Source organism: Sus scrofa, chromosome 5 (assembly GCF_000003025.6).
Source record: "Sus scrofa isolate TJ Tabasco breed Duroc chromosome 5, Sscrofa11.1, whole genome shotgun sequence".
In the NCBI taxonomy this organism is placed as follows: domain Eukaryota; kingdom Metazoa; phylum Chordata; class Mammalia; order Artiodactyla; family Suidae; genus Sus; species Sus scrofa.
In genome coordinates this window covers 52276135-52298989 of record NC_010447.5, presented here as the reverse complement: position 1 = coordinate 52298989, position 22855 = coordinate 52276135, and the positions used below count along the sequence as shown (strand labels likewise).

Here is a 22855-nt window from a genome sequence, read left to right as displayed (position 1 = left end):
TTGAATTCCTCTCTCTCATCCTTTGTATTATTGCTATTATTCATTTATTTTATTTATACATAAAAATACATATATACATAAGAATACATTTTTGATATTATTGATACTATTATTTTGAACAAATGTTATTTGCTAGATCAATTGAGAATAAGAAAAATAAAACTTTTTAATTTATCTTCCCTTATTTCTTCTCTGATACTCATCCTTTCCTTATGCAGATCTGAGTTTCCAAACTTTATTTTTTTCTTTTCTCTAAAGAACTGCCTTTTCATGCAAGGCAGGTTTACTGGAAACACTTTTTCTAAATATGTGTTTGAGAAAATATTTCTTCTTCAGTTTTGAAGGGTAACTTCACAGGATCCAAAACTTGAGGTTGATGGGTTTTTTTCCTCTTAACACTCTAGAAATTTCTCTACTGCACTTTTTTTCTGTTTTGCATGGTTTCTGAAATCAGATTAAATTCCTTTTTTCCCCTCCTCTATAGGTAAGGTGGGTTTTTTCCTTTTTAAAGGAACTATCTCCATATCTTTAGTTTTCTCTATTTTGAAAATAATTGATCTAATTTAGATTTTTATGGGATTTATCCTGCTTGTTGTTCTCTCAGCTTCCTGTGCCTGTGTTTTGGTATCTGGCACTAATTTGGTAGAAATTCTCATGCACTATAGTCTTAAATATTTGTTTTCTTTTCTCTTTCTGAAACTTCCATTACCTGTATGTTACACCTTATGTGATTCTGCAGTCCTTGGGATATTCTATTCTTTCTTCCCCCAGTCTTTTTTCTCCCTTTGCTTTTCAGTTTTGGAGTTTACTATTGATATATCCACAGGCTCAGAGATTCTTTCCTCAGCTGTGTCCAGTTTACCAAAAAGCCCATCAAAAGCATTCTTCATTTCTGTTACAATGTTTTTGATCTCCAGCATTTTATCCAATTCTTTCTCAGAATTCACATCTCTTTGATTACATTGCCCATTTGTTCTTGCATGCTGTTTCCTTGATCCATGAGAGCTCTAGGCATCTCATTTATATTCCCAGTCTGAAAACTCCAACATCCCTGCCATGTCTGGTTCTGATGCTTACTCTGTCACTTCACTTTTTTTTCTTCTTACTTTCAGTGTGTAATTTTTTTCATGCTAATTGAGCTCCTGAAGTAAAAATCACAAAAGGGTGGGGACCCTCGATCACTAGGTTTTGCTGGAGATTTTCTCTCTCAGAATTGTCCATGCTGAGCCTCCAGGAATTTGTCAGTTATGATAGCTCAGGTTTTTCCCACCATAGCACTTGTTCCCAAGATGTGTTTTTGTGGTTTTCTGTTCCAGCTGGCCACAATTCTCTGCATTTTCCTGTTGGGCTTTCCAATTTAATGGGCAAAAGTCTACCCATGACCTCATCTGTCTAAAAGATCCAAGAAGAGTTGTTGGGTTTTGGTCTTTTATATGATGTTAGGATGAAGTGGCTACATCCAGCTTCTTACATATTGAACCGGAAAAGGCATTTCCTTGAAATAGATTTTAAATATAAAGTTAAGTAGCAAGCTCTTTATATTATTGTTACTAATTATCCAACCAATACTAACTGAATATACACTTAACCCAATTATTTTGATATCTTCTTTATCATATATTAACTTACCACTTAAGTGTAAATATTTTCCATTAAGTCTGTTGATTCCTACTCAATAAAAGACTTTTTTAAAAATGATTTTTATTTTTCCATTATAGTTGGTTTACAGTGTTCTGTCAATTTTCTACTGTACAGCAGTGACCCGGTCACACACATATATATACATTCTTTTTCTCATATTATCCTCCATCATGCTCCATCACAAGTAACTAGTTATAGTTCCCAGTCCTATACAACAGGATCTCATTGCTTATCCATTCCAAAAGCAATAGTTTGCTTCTATTAACCACGGATTTCCAGTCCATCCCACTCCCTCCCCCTTGGCAACCACAAGTCTGTTCTCCAAGTCCATGAGTTTCTTTTCTATGTAAAAGTTTATTTGTGCCATATATTAGATTCCAGATATAAGTGGTATCATGTGGTATTTGTCTTTCCAAGGCTGTCTTCTTGATTATAGTTTTATAATTAGCTCAGCTAGTAGGTGGGAATATCTCCAACTTTTCATCAGTTTTTTTCTTGGCTATACTTGGAATAGTTTCCTGAAACATCTTATTTTGGTTTGATTGAAATTGCATAAAATTTATGTATCAAATTGGATACCTGGCATTTTATGTTAATGAGTTTTTCCATCCATGAACATGTTATATCTCTTCATTTAGTTTGACCTTTTTTAAAAATAGCTTTCAATATTATAATCTATAAATATACTACTTTTTTATATTTTTCTACATATTTTAAGTTTTTGTTGTCAAAGAATTTGTTACATTTATTTAGTAGTTCCTTGAATACTGAAGCAGTATTAATATCTAATGTTATATGAATGCAGCAATCTTATTAAATTAATATTAATTTTAATTGATTATCTATAGAGGATGTAGAGTTTTTTGAATAAACAATCCTACTGCATTGACCTCAGTGTTAGGTTGAATAGAAGCAGTGACAGTGAGCATCCTTCTCATATCTGAGCTTAATGAAAATAAAATTTTCACCATTAAACAATATGTGTGTTTTGCAATTTTGATACACTTTAAATTTGCTTAGATTTTTTTTCCTATCATAAATGAGAGATTAATTATACTGAATGCTTTTGCATTACTTACGATAGTCATGGAATTTTTCTCCTATCATTTAATGTAGAGCTTTAATTAATAGATTTGTTTAATTGGTGATACACTTGCACTCCTAGAATAAACTGCATTTGGTCATTTCTTCCATTGCCCTAGTCTGGTTTTGGTTTCAAGAGTATATTTGTCTTATAGCATGAGTTGGGTAGCATTCTTTTTTGTTATCAGAAGTATTGTGCGTGGGTATATTAGGAGAAAGTGAAAAAGAGAAAGATGAAGCGAATGAGACGAAAAATCTACCACTTGAAAAATTGATAAAACATATTTGTAAGCCTCTCTGGACCTGTTGTCTTTTTCAAAAGTTTGTGGTAGTAGATGTGAAGTGTTTGATACCCAGTTTGATCTTTTATTCATCATTTATTTTCTAAATGTATCTTCTGAGAACCCAGAAAGGATACTAAGTAAAGGAAGCAAAAACTTCTATAGGTATCACAGAGACTAAAATGGGACTATGTAGTGTTTGGCATACCAACAATTGTTAACACAGAAATAGCTTGAAAACATGACTCTTATTGTGAGATGGTGGTGGTGTGGGAGTTGCAGAGGGTAGCTAAATTACCTATAAATCAAACGTCAGTTTTCACTTGAAGTTTGATTTACTGTGACATATCAGCAGAAATATAGACATAATTATCAATATAGATTTCCTCTACTAAATATTTAAATTCAAATGAGAAATGTCATACTTGATTAATTTTTTTTAATGTGAAAATTGAAAAGAGCTCAATTCTTCCTGGAGCAAGCTACTTTCCTTACTATCATCACTGTCCTCAGGCTGCAAAAATTGCTACTTTTTGCATTTGACTAAAGCTGGCAATGTGAATAAACAGTAGTAAATTAGATAATTGCTTACAGATGTAAGGAAACTCACTCTTTCTGGAAAATTGTAACATCAAGAACTTCAAAGCAAGGCCACCCAACAACCATCACAATCAACTGTTGAAGAATTGTTGTCTTACTCCACCTAGCACTAGTTCTTTCAGATGCAAATATCTAAAACTTTAAAGCCTCTTGAAATCTAAGACCCTAAACAATGTTTATCAAAGCATGTACCAGGAACCATCTCCATCAAATATGATACTAAAAATGTAGATTTCTTGACCTGCTCTGTCCCACCTCCCCAACCTATGGAATCAGAAACTGTTAGTAGCTGCCAAAGATTATGTATTTTTAATGTTTCTATTTCCCTCGCCACCCCTTTCCAGTAATTTTTGTGCACAGCAAAGCATGAGAATATCTTCCCTAAAGCATGTTTAATCAGTTTTAACCATCATCAGCTAAAAGTAATTTATCACATCCTTTACTAGAGTTATTTTTAAAATGCTTAAGTCCCACCTTCAAAAATGTATTCTTTAGTTATCCTAAAAAAAAAGAGAGATGAGTATATTTTATAGAGACTTTCTCTTTTATAAAATTTGTATTGCAGGCATACGTTGAGGTTATATAATTGATGTATTTCTGAAGTTATGTGAAGTAATTTTTATTTCTATTTTGAGTCATGTTTTTGTAAAAAAAGTATATAAATATGTATTTCATAATTTGCTTTCACTTAAAGGGAAGGACAGTTGTGTTTATTTTTTCTTTCGGAGCTATCAGGTAAAGCAAGAATATATATGCTGCAAGAAGAAATAGGAAACTGATAAAAATTTTAATAGAAAATGTTAACAAGTGAAGAAAGAGTAATAAAATAGACTTCAAAAATCACCAAGGAAAATTTAAGACAGCAATTAAATAAAGCCTTCTACAATTTAATTTACAATTTGAAAGTGTTTGATAAAACACTTTCAAAGCACAAATAATTAAAGTGGATGAAAATGAGATAGGTTAGTTATTAAAATATTTTGATAAAGGAATGAGATGATTGATGTAATGAATTTGAAAATAGTTTCCACAGTCAGATCAAAGGAAAAAAGACAAATGATGGAGAAGAGGGTGGAAGATGGTTTACTCAAAACGAAACATTGCCAGACCTACTCTAGACATTCATTCATTTAGTGGTAGCCATTTAGTTATGCTGATGACTTTTTCTAAGTTCTCCAGTTTATAAATATTTTATTCTTTTCCCCAAAGGGAATCTCTTAGTTATAACATTTGTTAGCTACTTTGGAGCCAAACTTCACAGGCCAAAAATAATTGGAGCAGGGTGCCTAATCATGGGAGTTGGAACATTGCTCATTGCAATGCCTCAGTTCTTCATGGAGACGTAAGTATAAAGCAAACATCTTTTTCTTGCTTTAACCATACAGCTGCATAGATTCCATTTGATGATGACTATTAATTATTTAAATTTAAGAAAATAACTTGTGCCTTAAATCCTGATAATTTTTTTTTTTTTTGGTCTCTTTGCTATTTCTTGGGCCGCTCCCGCGGCATATGGAGGTTCCCAGGCTAGGGGTCGAATCGGAGCTGCAGCCACCAGCCTACACCAAACCCTGATAATTTATATCTTATTTTTATTACATGTACTTTGGGAAAATTTCAAAATGCTTATAATTTTACCTATGATATAATAATCTACAAAAAAAATTTTCAATATACTAGTATGAATTGTCAATAAAATTAAAGGAATATTTTCACTATTTCTTCATTCAAAGACTTTAACTATGGAAGCAAAATATATAAATAAAAGGAAAATAATAAATTATATGGTAAATGTCAAACAAGAGTCAAATGAGTAACAAATGAATGCTACAGACAATATGTTGGATCATGGTACAGCAGACTAGCAGATCATTGGCTTTGGGATATATCACCAACAGAAGTAACTCTTCAGTGTTCACATACTATCTCTTAGAACTTCCTCAGTAGAAGTGAGGTGTTTGTGTTCTTTAACCCTGAAGTTTATTTTTGATACTTCAGTTCATAATATTGTTAGTTCTTAACATACAACTTTGGTAGTTCCAACTTTCCACATTTGTCATATCAATTCACCCTTAGAACAACCCATAAGGCAGGAGAGCAGAGTTTATCATTTTTATTTCACAGCTAAGGGCCATGACTTAAGAGTCTGGTGAGCTTCTCAAGTTTAGGTGTCTTGTAATTATAGAACTGGAATCTTAAAACAGGTATTCAGACTTCTTCATGCATATCCATACTGCCTCTCTTCTCTGTGGTTACCCATTGCCTACTGAGCCAAGTGACTACCAAGAGATTTTTAGAGCAAGAGAATATTTTAGAAAATATTACATATCAAGTAATGCTTTGAGGTCTGCCCATTCTAGATGATCATACCACAACATTTTAGAGCTGATTTCAGAGACATAAATGATCTGCCAAACTTTTTCTTGGATTCCTAGGTCATTTATATCAACATATCTGATTTTGACCTCTGTGTCCAATCTGTAAACACAGTTCATAGAATTGTCTAGGTATTTTTCCTATTTGGAGAGTTTCTCTGGCCCCTTTGTTTTTACTTGGAGAGGGATCTGTGCTTTCAATACTTCTGCCTGCTTTTGAACATCTATCTGGCTTCCTTGACAGGGAAAATGTTTCCTCAAGTTACTGAAGTTCTGCAAAGGCGTTAAATGGGGCCAGTGAGTAAGGAGGAGGCAAAGAAGATGACCAAGGAAATGGGTCTCCAGTTCACTTAATGCCTGCTTGATCCATAGCTGTGTTATTTGTTCTAGTCTTTGAGCTTCCACTCAAGTTTGCTCAGAGGGGGAAAGAATTCCACTACTAAAAAAAATTTTTAATTTGAAAGCAGTTACAGAGGATAGATAAATCCATGACCCTTGACCTAACTCATTCTGTAACGGATCAATAAATCCTTTATGTGACCTTGGGCATGTAATCTAACTTTCCTTGGCCTCAGTTTTTGCATCTTGAAATGGGTATTAGAGGTGTTAAAAATAATACCTAGCGAGTAATATTGTTGCAAATGTTGAGTTAGATGACATAAAATGCTTAGCAAGTTTCCAGACATAAGAGTGGTGTATATTTTTATCAATCCTCCTCAGATATTTAAGCCACCTGGTTTTAACCAGGGACCAGCAATGATCTGCCTTGAAGTTGCTTGCATTAAGATTATAATAGTGTTAATTTAATGACAAATATATTAATGCAAGAAAATCAGAAGGAGAAGTTTATCTAAGAGAAGCCAACCAGGCTAGTGCTGACAAAGTATATTAAAGAAACAAATACAGCTTCTTGTCAACCACATTTTATATGTTGAGAGATATATTTTTTCATTTACTATTTAGTGTCTGCCATTTGCCTAGTACTGTGCCAGGTAATGGGGGAAATCAAAATAAAACAAAACAAAAATACCCATACACATAATTCTTTCCCTCATGAGGATACTTATAATAATTTTGTTTTCAACATTTCACAACATTAGTTATTGAGTATTTGTCCAAAATGTAATTTTTGTTACATATACATATAAAATTATTTATAAATATCAATTATTAAGGGCCTGTTCCCAGCAGACAGTGTTCAGCTTTGTGTATGCTAGCTAATTCATCTGATCCATGAATTTAATAAATATATGCTGATTGCTGTTTTAGGAAATGGTGATAAAAACTCTGCTCTGATGAGTCTTTTTAGGAAGAGATAGATAATAAGCAGATAAATAATGATATAGTATGCCAGGTAATGTTAAATACTAGAAAAAAAAATAACCAAGGGAAGACACATGAGAGTGTGGGGGGTTGCAGTTTAAAGTAGAGTTGTCAGGGAATGGGTCACTGAGATGGTGATATTTGGGAAAGGCTGAAAAAGACGAGGAGAGAACCACACAACATCTAGGGAAGAAGATTCCAGTCTAAAGGAACAGTGAATATGATGTTCTATAGCTGAAGGGAGTTGGGCATGTGGTGAAATGCAAGGGAAAAGTGTGACAAGGGATAGGAGGAGACGTCAAGGTTGTTTCTCAAACTTTGATGGACATTTGAATCACCTGAGGCTCTTGGTAAACTGTAGATTCTTATTCAGTAGCTCTGGGGTTGGGTTTGAGATTCAGCTGATACTGCCAGTCTGCAGACCACATCTCAGGTAGTAAGGTCACAAATAATTGCAAGGACTTTACCTTCTCAGAATGGGATGGGAAGTCAGAGGAGAGTTTTAAGCAGAATGGCTTGATCTGACATATTTTTAAAGGAACACACTGTCTACTGCTTGGAAGAATAACTCTGATGGGTCAAATCTGAAAGTGGAGAGACTATTGAGGAAGCTACTGTAGAACTTCATGCACCAGAATCAAGACTGTGTCAGTTGATGTCAAAGCTAAGTCAGAACTAAATCTCTGATGTAAAGGCATTTATTCCTGTTCAATCACTTCTTTATCTCCTTATCCAATAGAGCCTAAGTAGGAACAGACTACATCTATACCCCCCATTTTACAACTAAGAGAATTATGATTTGAAAAGGTTAATTGATTTTTGTAGAGTGTCATATATAGTAATTAGAGACAAAAGTGGCACTTATATAAAATTCCATTTATTCAAAATCTAAATAATTATGCCTATAGAAGTTGCCTTCTGATAATTGAGAAAGCTCAAATAATTAAAAAAATTCAAAATACAACATAATCACTATTGACAGTCATTTTAAAAGCCTTTAGGCATTATAATGATCCCTGGTATCTGTGGAATTATCTGAAGAAAGGAAATTATATTTTCCATGATTTTAATGCTAAATGTCCTCCTCTATGGGAATTTTTTCACCATAAGAGGTGATTTATAGTCATTATTTTTACATAAAAATGAGCCACAGTAAATAATTATTAATTTACTTTCGTGACACCGGGTAATTGATTCAGATATAGTATAGTACCTGCGAACTAGATCTACCAGCAATCTCTTCAGAAAACTGTCCTGTTAAATACTGGTTTGGTTGAGTGATTCAGATTCAGGGAGAGCTGTAGAGTCAAACAGGCCCCCAATGAGTCAAGTAATATACCTATAATATTTTAACATGGTGTTAAATGAGCCCAGAGTAAAGAAAATATTCTTTTTTATACAGGTACAAATATGAAAGATATTCTCCTTTCTCCAATTCCAGTCTCAGCATTTCTCCATGTCTGGAGTCAAACAGTCCATTACAAATCTCCGTTATGGAAAAATCACAATCCAAAATAAATAATGGTAAGAGGATTATTTTTTACCTAACTTGACTAAGCAAGCTCTTTTTAAAGACTTTAGAAGTGCTTTAGTATGAAAAAAAGTATCTATGCAATCTTTTGCTGTCAAAAATTAATGCTTAAATTAAGATATTATAGTGCCATAAAATTTCCTAGAATATAAGGGAGTATGTGATGAGATCCTAAGAAAATATGCATACAATCAAATATTATGTAAAAATGGGCATTGATTGCTGGTGACTGAGAAAAGCTTCCAGTGTTTCCAAATAAGGTAGGCTGACTGGCCAACAGGGACTTGCTGTATAGCACAGGGAACTCTACCCAATATTCTGTGATAATCTATATGGGAAAGGAATCTGAAAAAGAATGGGTATGTAGATATGTGTAACTGAATCACTATCTTGTACAGAAGACATTATCACAACACTGTAAATCAACTATATTTCAATGAAAATTTAAATAAAACAAAACAAAGTGGGCTGTGAAATAGGTTCAAACTAGTTTAGCACATACATATCTCAGTCCACTGCTCAGACATAAAAGAAACATTTTTTCCCCAAACTTAATTCCTGTGTCCAGCCCCTTTTTATCAGAATGACAAAAACATAACCTCAGTCATTTTGTCCCTAACCTCCATGCATTTTCCCAGTGGTTGCTTACATTCTAGGGAGCTTACATAATAATAAAGGGGAAAACCGGGGGAGGGCACCTCGGTGTTATCAGTTCTCTGTCAGCATGAATATCTAAAATCCCTCTGGTCACAGAGTTTGTTCATACATGTCATCTTAGGGTCATCTTATGTCCACATTCATGTCCTTTTTAGCACAAAGGCTCTCTCTGGAGCAAAAGTGACCATCTTGGAAACATGGAAATAATTATGCTTTCCACAGGAGATAGGATGTGGGGAATTTCAATACAATGTCCAGAGTTCCATACAGCTGACCTACACTGCACAATGATATGCTTGGGAGCATGGGAATCATCTCTTCTGTGTCACTCTAGGCATGGGGAATCCTATGAAAATGCAGGGGCAGGAACACTTAGCTATACTGTGTAGTCATCTCATCTTTGGGGCATTGCTATCTCCCTGGTCTCTACTTGGCCATAGTGGCACAAGGTCTTCTCACTCATGAAGTCCTCAAATCTACCCATAAGTCTTTGTCATGTCTCTAGGATGCTGCACTGACAGGAGCTTGAAATCCTCTCTTTCCATAGCCATTGGTATCAGTATATTCAATACTTCCTCCTCACCACCCCATTTCACTCCCAACTCCTAGCTTCGGAAATCTATTTCTATATAGGCAATGTGGAAGCCCTTTTTTTATATTCCTGCTATACACTCAAATCTTTTATCTATGCTATAAAACTTTTTCACTCCATTAATTTCCTCACTGATGCTTTCTTTTGAGATGTCTTTTCCTTGGTCAATGAACCCTAGAGATCTGGCTCTTGGAATGAAGGGAAGGAACAGAGGATTAAAAGAAGTATTGAAATATGAGAGGAGAAAATGGGGAGGTCATAAACATGTAAAAATTTTACCTTGTCCTGCTGCATGAAAAGAAGAAAGCAAGCATATTAGAAGAAAAGGCAAGTATGAAATAGGACATATATAAATCAATAGATGAAAACAGAGGGATTGTTTATATAAAAACACAATAGTAAATTTAATTTCGGTCCACACAAAGAGGCAAGGAGTTGAGATAAAGGATTTGGACTTTCATCTGTACATAATGTACAGTCATTGAAGATATTTTATCTTGTCTTTGGTTTACACAATCAGAGAAGAGACATGCTATAAATGGCAATACAACTAATTAGGAAATACCTAAATGTTTAATGTTAAAAAGAGAAACATAGTGTTTAAGGGTGGGAAATGAAAATATTTTTAATGTAAAGAGAAAAGTTATTAGGTACAGAGTATAAGATTCACAATTCAATCATTTCCTTTCTTTTAAATGAAGCCTTTCTCCCTTAAAGTCATAGATGTATGTGGACTGGTGATAATGGGGGTAAATAGAGGACTCCTCTCAAAAAGGTTTTTTGCACAAACCCCATTTCCACAGTAAAACTCTAGAGCAAAGCTGTCCACCAGAACTTCTGTGATGTTGGAAACATTCTACATCTACTCTGTCTAATACAGTAGCCATTCGCTACATGTGACTATTGAGCATTTGAAATACAGCCAGTATGACTAAGGAACTGAATTATTAACTTTACGTAATTTTAATTTAAATTTCAATAGCCACATGTGGCTTTTGTGGCCATTGTATTAGAAAGCATAGATGTAAGGGGCCCTCACTTGTTTACAAGACTATTCTACCAACAAGCTTAGAATCCCACAAATATTAGGTCTGGAATTGACATTTGAATCGATTTTGAAGAAAGGAATTCCCATTGTAATTGGAGGAGTATAACAGAAATACAGGGAAGACACATGAAAAATCCCTGCTCACTAGCTACATTTCTACAGAAGGCAGAATCAGAACTGCAAGCATCATGACTGGATAGTAATTTTTTGTCACAAAGACTGATTCATCTACGTAAAAGCATTCTCCTGTTTTTATAACCCACACTTTACTTTCAAAAATTACTTTCAAGTTTACAAAAGGAGAAAATATCTTACTTTCAAGTTTACAAAAGGAGAAAATACTGCCTCATGGGAGTATTAGGAGAATTCAATTTAAAAATATCTGCAAAACCACTATCCCAGTGCCTGGCAGAAAAGAAGCATTCAGAAGTGGTAACTGTTGTGCAATCAGGTCAAGATGATAGAGAAGTAAGATGTGGGGCTCACCTTCTCACACAAATGTACCGAGAGAGAGAGAGAAATCTACATGCAGAACAGTTCTCACAGAACATCTACCGAATGCTGGCAGAAGACCTCAGACTTCCAAAAGGGCAAGAAAATGTCCATGTACCTTAGAAGGATGAAATAGAAAAAAAGAAAGAAAAGAGAAAAGGGAATAAGAATAGGACCAGCAACCCTGGAGGAAGCTGTGAAAGAAGAAAAGTTTCTGCATACTGGGAGTCCGCCTGAGTCCCAGTGGAGAGATCAGCAGGGGCAGAAGGGGAGCTTCAAAGCCTCAGAGAAATGCACAGCAGCCAATCTGAGGAGGGTAAAGCAGAGAGAGCTGTCAATGGTCCATGCCACTGCCTGGTGCACCCAGGACTGAGACCCTTGACCAGGTGCACCCTTGTCTGCTGGGGCAGGTGAAGTCTGGGTACTGAGGTTAGGGCTTCAGAGGTCATACCTGGGGAGAGGACTAGAGTTAGCTCTGGGAAAACAGCCTGAGAGGGCTAGGGTATGATGCAACTCAACCTAGAGAGTGCAAGAGGAGACCTGGGCCCACCAGAGGAACAAGCCACCATTGTCAGGGAGTGTGAGAGGAGGAGGTTAGGGCCACCATAGGAACTTCTTTTTATTTGCTTTCTTCTTTTTTTAGGGTTGCACCTGTGGTATATGAAAGTTCCTGGGCTAGAGGTTTAATTGGAGCCACAGCTGCTGGCTGACACCACAGTCACAGCAACACCATATCTGAGCCATATCTGTGACCTCCACCACACCTCATAACAATGCCAGATCCTTAACCCACTGAGCAGGGCCAGGGATTTAACCCACATCCTTATGGATACTAGTTGGCTTTGTTACTGCTGAACCACAATAGGAACTCCCAGGAAATTATTTTTCTGTGTACACAGGCTCTTAAGTGGCAAGGCACCATTTCTATGGGCCACGGGGGTGGGAATAAGCTGCATCAGCCCTCTCAGACTCCAGAGGTGGTCATGGCCCACTGCCATTAAGGGTCCTGCAACTGGGCACTACACACCACCACCACCTCCCAGGAGTATGCAAGGCCTGCTGCCACCACCACTGCCAGGGATCATACAACTGGGTGCTTCCCCACCTCCCTAGCAGTATACACAGGCTGTGCACTTTCATGCTGCTTACTGAGGGGATAAATGCCTGCACAAGCTGAAGAATGAGTCAGTAAACATCCAAATAAAAAGCAGTCTCACACCAAAAAAACAAACAAACAAAAAAAAAAACAGTAAACCCACACAAGATACCCAGGGACACTCTGGCATGTAAATAGCCTTCCATGACTATAGTAAATAATTGTTCCCCCTAAACTCACAGAGTGATAAATATAAGCAAAATGAAGAAGCAGAGGAACCACTCCCAGTTAAAAGACCAAGAGAATTTCCCTGAAGAAATAAACAATAAAAATTGAAAGATACTGAGTTCAAAAAAGGAAATAGTATTCAGTCTAATAGATACTGAGTTCAAAAAGGAGATAGTAAAAATATTGAAGGAATTAAGAAAGGCAATAGTCTGCATCTATTAATCCCAAGCACCCCATAGATTCAGAGTATTGCCTTTGGTTTGGACTAGCAATGAGATTTTACTGTGTAGCACTGGGAAACATGTCTGGTCACTTATGATGGAGCACAATAATGTGAGAAAAAAGAATGTACACATGTATATGTAACTGAGTCACCATGCTGTAGAGTAGAAAATTGACAGAACACTGTAAACCAGCTATAATGGAAAAAAATAAAAATCATATAAAAATTTTAAAAAAATTCAAAAAATAAACATTAAATTAAATTTAAAAAATAGGCTATCAACAGAAATACAGATTACTGTAAAAAGAAACTAGAAACTATAAGGAGAGGCCAGGAAAAATTGGAAAATTTATTTGCTGAGATGAAGCTCAGCTAAAGGCAATGAATAGAAAAATAAATAATGCAGAGGAACAAATAAGTGACTGGATAGAATAACGGAAATTACCCAATCAGGATAGCAGACAGAAAGGCAAATGAAAAAAAAAAAAAGCAATATAAGAGATGTATGGGATAATATAAAGTGGGCCAATCTATGCATAATAGGGATTCCAGAAGGAGAAGAAAAGGAATAAAGGGGGATAGAAAATATATTTGAAGAATTTATGACTGAACACTTCCCAAATCTGAAGAAGGGCTTTTTAATGACCTTTTTTACATCTTCATGTTTATCCTTTTGCTGTTTCTTGTGTTTATCAACACTTTCACATATATATTTTCTTCCTTATTGATATGTATACTGGCTTATTTAAGTGATTACTTTCTAATTGTTATTTCTTCCTTCCTATGTCTTCTTGCTGCTTTTCTCTTTAGAGGAGACCTTTCAATATTTTTTTAGGATATGTTTAGTATTGCTGTATTTTTTTCTTAGTTTTATTCCTTAAATTCACAAAGTAAGAGTTTCCAGAAACAGGAACTACAGAGGGTCCCAAAAAAGATAAATACAAAGATACCCACACCAAGACATATAATAAAAATGGCAAAATTTAAAAAGATGCTGAGGGCAACAAGAGAAAAACAAAGAGGTAATTACAAGACCCCCATAAGGCTATCAGCTTATTTCTCTACTGAAACACTGCAGACAAGAAGGGAGTGATATATTCAAAGTTCTAAAAAGGGAAAAATCTGCAACCTAGGATACTCTATCCAGCATGATTATCATTTAGAATAGGAGGAGAAATAAAGAATTTCTTTGGTGAGCAAGAACTAAAAGAATATAGCAATACTAAACTTATCCTAAAGAAATATTTAAAAGTCTCCACTAAAGAGAAAAGAAACAAGAAGACATAGGAGGAGGAAATCACAATTGGAAAGTAATCACTTAAAAAAGCCAATAAATAGAGCAAAAAGGAAAAAGAAAACTATTTGTGAAAGCCTTGATGAACACAAGGAAACATAAAAGGATAAACGTGAAAATATATTAAAGGTCATCAAAATCATAAAATGTGGGAAAGGAGAGTAAGAAAATGTAGACACTTTTTTGAAGAATATGATTAAGTAACAGGATTAAGATGGCAGAATAGAAGGACTGCAGCTCAACTTCTCTCCTAAAAACAACAAAATTCACAACTAAAGACTGAGCAATCTCCACCCAAATGGACCAGGAACCTTAAAAAAGATACCCTACTCCAGAAGCAAAAGAGGAGGACACAAAAAGAGGCAGGAGGGACGATTTCATGATATAAACAACCCCATGCCTCCCAGGTGGGAAGCTCCACAGACTGAAAACTGTCTGGTTCACACAGACTCACCTATAGGAGTGAGAGTTCTGAGCCCTACATCAAACCCTCACATGCAGGGATCTGGCACTGGGAGAAAGAGCCCCTGGAGCATCTGGCATTGAAGGTCAGTGGGGCCTGTGCACAGGAGCTCCACAGGACTGGGGGAAATGGAGACCCCATTCTTAAAATGTGCACACAGATTTTCACGTGCACTGGGTCTCAGGGCAGAGTGAGGTCTCCATAGGAATCTGAGTCAAACCTGACTGCAGTACTTGGAGGACATCCTGGGAAAACAGGAGAGAATGTGGCTTGTTGTGGGGGAAGGACATTGGAAGCAAAGCTCTCGGAAATATTAAGCAGCCATGCCTTTCTCTGGAGGTGGCCATTTTGGGAAAGCTTGGGCCCACCCATCAGTCAGTGCTGAGAAGCCCCAGGGCAAACAACAATCCAGGTGAGATCACAGCCCCACCTCTCAGTAAACAGGCTACCTAAAGACTCCTCAGGCAAACAGCTGCCTCTAATCCCATCCAGAGACTAAGCCCCACCAACCAGAGGGATGAGAATCAGCTCCACCTACCAGGGGGCAGCCATCAGCCCCTTCCATCAGGAAGCCTATAGCAATCCCCCATGCTGACTTCAGCCACAAGGGGGGCAGACACCAGAAGTAAGAGAGACCACAACTCTATTATCTATAAAAAGGTCACCACACCAAAACCTACAAAAATGAAAAGACAGAGAACTATAACTCAGATGAGGGAGAAAGGAAAAACCCCAGAAAATAAGCTAAGTGATGAGGAGATTCTTAGCCTCCAGGAAAAAGACTTTTGACTGTTGATGCTGAAGATGATGCAAGACATTGGAAATAAACTGGAGGCAAAGATGGATAACTTACAGGAAACACTGACCAAAGAGACACAAGATAGAAAACTTAAGCAAGAAGAGATGCAAAATACAATAACTGAAATAAAAAGTTCACCAGAAGCAGCTAACAGCAGAATACAGGAGGCAGAAGAATGAATAAGTGAGGTGGAGGACAGATTAGTGGAAATTATGGATGCAGAACAGAAAAGAGAAAAAAGATTGAAAACAAATGAAGCTAGTCTCAGAGAACTCTGGGACAACATTAAATGCACCAACATCCGTATTATAGGGGTACCAGAAGGAGAAGAGAGAGAGAAGGGGACAGAAACAATATTCCAAGGGATAATAGCCGAAAACTTCCCTCACATGGGAAAGGAACCACTCTCTCAAATCCAGGAAGCACAATGAGTACCATATAAAATAAACCCAAGGAGGAATACACCAGGACACATATTAATCAAACTGACCAAAATTAAAGACAAAGAGAAAATATCGAAAGCAGCTAGGGAAAAGAAACAGGTAACATACAAGGGAACCCCAATAAGGTTATCAGCAGATTCTTCAGCAGAAACTCTGCAGGCCAGAAGGGAGTGGCATGATATACTTAACCTGATGAAAGGAAAAATCCTCCAACCAAGATTACTCTACCCAGCAAGGCTCTCATTCAGATTTGAAGGAGAAATCAAAACCTTCGCAGATAAGCAAAAGTTGAGAGAATTCAGCAACACTAAACCAGCCTTACAACAAATACTAAAGGAACTTCTCTAGGCAGAAAAGAAAAGACCGCAACAGGAAACAAAAATTCCACAAATGACAAGGCTCACCAGTAAAGGTATATATACAGTAAAGATACAAAATCATCCACACACAATTCTGCCACCAAAATCAGAAATCATGAGAAGAGGTGGGTACAAATGCAGGACACTGGAGATGAACTTGCCATTAAGAGAATAACAACTTAAAACAATCTCATATACATATAGACTCTTATATGAAAACTTCAGAATAACTGCAAACCAAAAATCTACGATTAATAAACAATCTCTGGAGAAGACATGTATCTCATAGTACATAAGTGCATAATCCACCATGAAAGGGGTCATTTGACATCATTCTTGGAATGCTGAAGTCTTCTTAGATCTGATTCTGCTTTCCTCTCCATCAAAGAATTTATGATAATTATAATTAAGTAATGCAACTGTACAATTTAAAAAAAAAGAATATGGTTGAGGCTATATGATTATCAGTAAAAAGCAAGTAGATATAGGAAGGACTTAACATACTCAAAAAACAGAGCAACCACAAATGAAAAACATACAAAATATATAAAAAAAGCAAAAAGAACACAAGCATAAAACAAAAAAAATAAAAGAAAATCATCAAACCATGAAAAAAAAATGAATAAAGAAGAAACAAAATCAACTGGAAAATAAGTTTAAAAGAGCAATAATATATGTGTGTCAATAATCACCTTAAATGTCAATGGACCGAATGCTGCAATCAAAAGGCATAGCATGGCAGACTAGACAAAAAAAAAAAGAAGAGCCTACAGTAAGCTACCTATAAGAGACCCACCTTAGGGCAAAGGGCACACATAGATTGAAAGTGAGAGAATGGGAAAGATATTTCATGAAATTGGAAATTAAAAGAAAGAGGGAGTTGCAATACTCATAGCAGACAAATAGACTTTAAAGGCCAGAAAGAAGAAAAAGAAGGGAAGTATATAATGATAAAAGAATTGAAATAAGAAAAGGATTTTACACCTAATACACTAGAACCCAAATATATAAAACAAATAACAAACATAAAGAGAGATATTGATGGGAATATAATAATAGGAGATTTTAACACCCCACTCACATTAATTGACAGATCTTCTAGACAAAAGTGAGGCAACAGAGATCCTAAATGATACAATAGAAAGTTAGACTTAATTTTTCTTTTTTTTTTTTTTTTTTTTGGTCTTTTAGGGCTGCACTGGTGGCATATGGAGGTTCCCAGGTTAGGGTGGCATTGGAGCTGTAGCTGTGGCCTATCCCAGAGCCACAGCAATGCAGAATCTGAGCTGCATCTGCAACCTACACCATAGTTCATGGTAATGCCATATCCTCAACCCACTGAGCGAGGCCAGGGTTCAAACCCACGTCTTCAAGGATGTTAGTTGGGTTTGTTAACCACTGAGCCATGATGGGAACTCCAGTTAGACTTATTTGATATTTTCAGGGTATTACACCAAAAAAAGCAAAAACACCCCAGAATATACATTCTTTACAGGTGCACATGGAATATTTTCTAAGATTGACCACACACTAAGATATAAAAATAACCTCGAAAAATTTAAGACTATAAAAATTATTCCAAGCATTTTCTCAGACAATAATGGCATGAAACTAGAAATCAACCATAGGAAAAGAAATGAGAAAAAATACAAATACTAAAAATAATGTTACTAAAAAACCAATGGCTCAATGATAAAATCAAAAAGGAAATGAAAAGAAATCTTGAGACAAATGAAAATGAAAACACAACCATAAAAAAAAAAAAAAAACAGGAGTTCCTGTCATGGCTCAGTGGTTAACGAATCCGACTAGGAACCATGAGGTTGCAGGTTTGATCCCTGGCCTTGCTCAGTGGATTAAGGATCTGGCGTTGCTGTGAACTGTGGTGTAGGTTGCAGACATGGCTCAGATCCCACGTTGCTGTGGCTCTGGTGTAGGCCAGCAGCTACAGCTCCGATTCGACCCCTAGCCTGGGAAACTGCATATGCCACGGGAGCGGCCCAAGAAATGGCAAAAAGACCAAAAAAAAAAAAAAAAAACAAAACAAAACAAAAAAACACATATGGGATATTCCAAAAGCAGTTTTTAGAGGCAAGTTCATAGTGATACAGACTCTCCTCAAAAAACAAGAAAAATCTCAAATCAACAACCTAACCTACAACCTAAAAGAATCAGAAAAGGAGCAAACAAAACCTAAAGTCAGCAAAAGGAAATCGTAAAGACCAGAGAGTAAATCAATAAAGATTCAAAAAACAAAACAGTAGGAAAAAACCACCCAGGTCATCGTAATAGATGCAGGGAAAAAAATAATTTGACAAAACTCAACATCTATTCAATATAAAAACTCTTACTAAAGTGGATATAGAGGGAATATATCTCAACATAATAAAAGCTATTTATGACAAACCCACAGCCAATACAATACTCAGCAGAGAAAAACTGAAAGCCTTTCTGCTAAAATCTGGAACAAGACAAGAATGCCCACTCTCACCACTTCTCTACAAATAGTATTGGAAGTCCTAGCCATAGCAATCAGACAATAAAAAGAAATAAAAGCTATCCAAACTGGAAGAGAAGTAAAACTGTCAGTATTTGCAGATGACATGATACTATATATAGAAAACCCTATAGTCTCCACACAAAAACTACTAGATCTGACAAATGAACTCAGCAAAGTAACAGGAATCAAGATTAACATTCAGAAATTGGTTACAAGTTCCCTGTGGCTCAGTGTGTTAAGAACCCAACTAGTATCCATGAGGATCCAGGTTCAATCCCTGGCCTCTCCCAGTGGGTTAAATATTGACATTGCTGTGGCTGTGGCATAGGTCATAGACACACTCCAGATCCTGCATTGCTGTGGCTGTGGTGTAGGCTAGGAGCTGCAGCTCCAATTCAACCCTAGCCTGGGAAATTCCATATGCTGCAGGTTAGGCTCTAAAATGAAAAAAAAAAAAAAAAAGTTGTGTTTCTGTATACAAAAAATTACATATCAGAAAGGGAATGCAGAAAAGCAATACATTTTAAAAATCATGCCAGAAAAAAAAATACCTAGGAATAAACCTGACCACAGAGGTAAAAGACCTATATCCTGAGATTTATAAAACATTAATAAAGGAAACTAAAGAGGATTCAAAGAAATAGAAAGATATCCCATGCTCTAGATTGGAAGAATATTGTTAAAATGGCAATACTACCCAAAGCAATTTACAGATTTACTGTGATCTCTAACAAATTACTCATGATATTTTTCACAGAACTAGAACAAATAATCCAAATATTTACATGGAACCATAAAATATTTAGAACTGTCAGAGTAATTCCAAGGGGGGAAAAAAAGCAAGAGGCACAACTCTCCTAGATTTCAGACTATACTAAAAGCTACGTTAATCAAAACAGACTAGTATTGGTACAAAAACAGGTGTATGGATCAATGGAAGAGAATAGAGATCCAAGAAATAAACCCACATGCCCAGAGTCAATCTTTGACAAAAGGAGGCAAGAATATAAGATGGGAAGAAGACAGTCTCTTCAGAAGGTGTTGCTGGGAAAACTGGATAGCTGCATGTAACTCAATAAAGTTAGAATACACCCTCACACCATGCACAGAAATAAACTCAAACTGGCTTAAAGACTTAAACTAAGACATGACACCATAAAACTCCTAGAAAAGAACATAGGCAAAACATTTCTGACACAATCATACAGGTGTTTTATTAGTTCATTCTCCCAAGGCAATAAAGACAAAAATAAACAAATGGGACCTAATCAAACTTACAAGCTTTTGCACCACAAAGGAAACCATTAAAAAACCAAAATGACAACTTACAGAATGGGAGAAAATAGTTGCAAATGATGCAACCAACAAGCACTTAATCTCTAAAACATACAAACAACCCATACAATGCAACAACAACAACAAACCCCACACAACCCAATCGAAAAATGGGCAGAAAAACTAAATAGTCATTCCTCCAAAGAAGACATGCAGATGGCCAGTAGGCACATGAAAAGAAGCTCAACATCACTAATTATTACAGAAATGCAGATCAAAACTACAATATGATATCACTTCACACTGGTCAGAATGGCCATCATCAAAAAGTCCACAAACAACAAATTCTGGAGAGGGTGTGGAGAGAAGGGAACTCTCTTCCACTGTTGGTGGGAATATAAGTTATTGCAACCACTATGAAAAACAGCATGGAGGTATCTCAGAAAATTAAATCTAGAACTACCATATGATCCTGTAATCTCACTCATGAGTATATGTCTGGACAAAACTATAATTCAAAAAGATACCCCTATGTTCACTGCAGCACTATTCATATGGCCGAGACATGGAAACAACCTAAATGTCCATGGACAGATGAATAGATTAAGAAGATGTGGGTCATTTTTCTGTACAGTATAAATTGACAGAACACTGTAAACAAACTGAACTGGAAAAAATGAAAATCATTTTTAAAAAAAAAAAGATGTGGTTCATACGTACAATGGAATATTAGTCATAAAAAGAACAAAATAAAATTATTCACAGCAACATAGATGTAACAGAGATTATCATATTAAATGAAGTCAGAAAGAGAAATACCATATGATATCATTTATATGTGGAATCTAACACATGACACAACTGAATTTATCTACAAAGCAGAAAGAGACTCACAGACACAGAACAGATTTGTGATTGCCAAGGGAGTGTGGGCAAGGGATGGATTGGGAGTTTGGGATTGCTAGTTACTAACTATTATATATGAAATGGATAAACAAGGTCCTATGGTATAACAGGGAATATATTCAATATTCTGTGATAAACCATAATGGAATAGAATATTATTTAAAAAGAATGTACAAACTAGTGCTTACCAGTAAGAAGAGGGGCAAAATAGGGGAATTTGGTTAGGAGATACAAACTATTATGTATAAAGTTGATAAGCAACATGGATATATTGTATAGCAAAGGAAATTATAGCCATTATTTTGGAATAATTTTTAATGGAGTATAATCTACAGAAATACTGAACCACTATGCTGTACCCCTGAAAGTAATGAGATTGTCTCTGTTCTATAGATAGGTCTATTTGTGCGATATTTTAGATTCCACATAAGTGATAGCATGTTATTTGTCTTTCTGACTTATTTCACTTAGTATGAGAATCTCTAGTTGCATCCATGTTGCTGAAAATGGCATTATTTTGCCCTTTTATGGCTGATTAGTATCCCATTGTGTATGTGAATCACATCTTAATCCATCTGTTGATGGGCATTTACGTTCTTTCCATGTCTTACAGTGCTACAACAAACATAGGAGTGCACATATTTTTTAAATGAAAGTTTTGTCTGGATATATGCCAGGGAGTGGGATTGCTGATTCATATGGTAGTTCTATATTTAGTTTTCTCAGGAACCTCCATACTGTTTTCTGTAGTGGTTGTACCAATTTACATTCTTACCAACAGTGTAGGAGGTTTCCCTTTTGTCCGCACCCTTTCCAGCATTTGTTATTTTTAGACTGATTAATGAGAGCCATTTTGGCCCATGTGAAGTGGTACCTCCATTGTAGTTTTGATTTGCATTTCTAATAGTGATCTAATTTTAATTCTCTTGTTTTCTTTCAAGAGTGTGAAATTGATGCCAGCTCCTCCATGTGGGTTTATGTCTTCTTGGGAAACCTTCTTCGTGGAATTGGTGAAACTCCCATTCAGCCTCTAGGCATTGCCTACCTTGATGATTTTGCCAGTGAGGACAATGCAGCTTTCTACATTGGTAATGCCCACCTCATTCATCTTTGGAAGCAGAATACCTGGTTTTTCTCAACTCCATTCTCAACCTAATAGGATGTGGAATGTTTTATACTTCATATCCAACTCTTTTATTCAGTTCACATATTTCTGAATTCCACATCGAGGATTTGGGTAGTGAAGAAACTTCAATTATAAGTACCTTTTGCATCAGGGAAAGAATATCAGATTAAAATATATGTCAGCTCAACTGCAGTAATCTATGGCCTTGTGTAAGTATCCTCATGGATATATAAGAACAAGAGCAAGCCCTAACCGACCCTATATCTGGAACAGGTCCCAGTGGATAGAACAGCAGCTTTAAATCACAAAACCCAAAATATAGCAAAGACAAACTGCAAAGCCAGATGAGTAAAAGCAGCATTTTGTGAGTGCTTCTTATATCCTAGAAGCTAAATTTGTTATCTGTTTCACACATCAGTCTAGATTTCTTAGAGTTCTGATCTTTTGAGGGCCCCTCCCTCAGTATCAGAAGGATAAGAGTTAAAATTCATTGAGTGGGTCTATAGCTAGGTCTACTATA

General features: G+C 36.0%; 1 protein-coding gene across 3 annotated transcripts in view; it reads left to right on the top strand.

The window, feature by feature from the left end:
• Positions 1-22855, top strand: part of SLCO1C1 (solute carrier organic anion transporter family member 1C1) — an 80916-nt gene that overhangs the window by 16322 nt on the left and 41739 nt on the right. For all 3 annotated transcript variants that reach the window (XM_003126445.6, XM_021092255.1, XM_021092256.1), the window contains 3 exons: positions 4815-4947; positions 8706-8827; positions 22151-22297. In XM_003126445.6, the coding sequence (XP_003126493.4) occupies positions 4815-4947; positions 8706-8827; positions 22151-22297 (402 nt within the window). The remainder of the gene's footprint in view (positions 1-4814; positions 4948-8705; positions 8828-22150; positions 22298-22855) is intronic.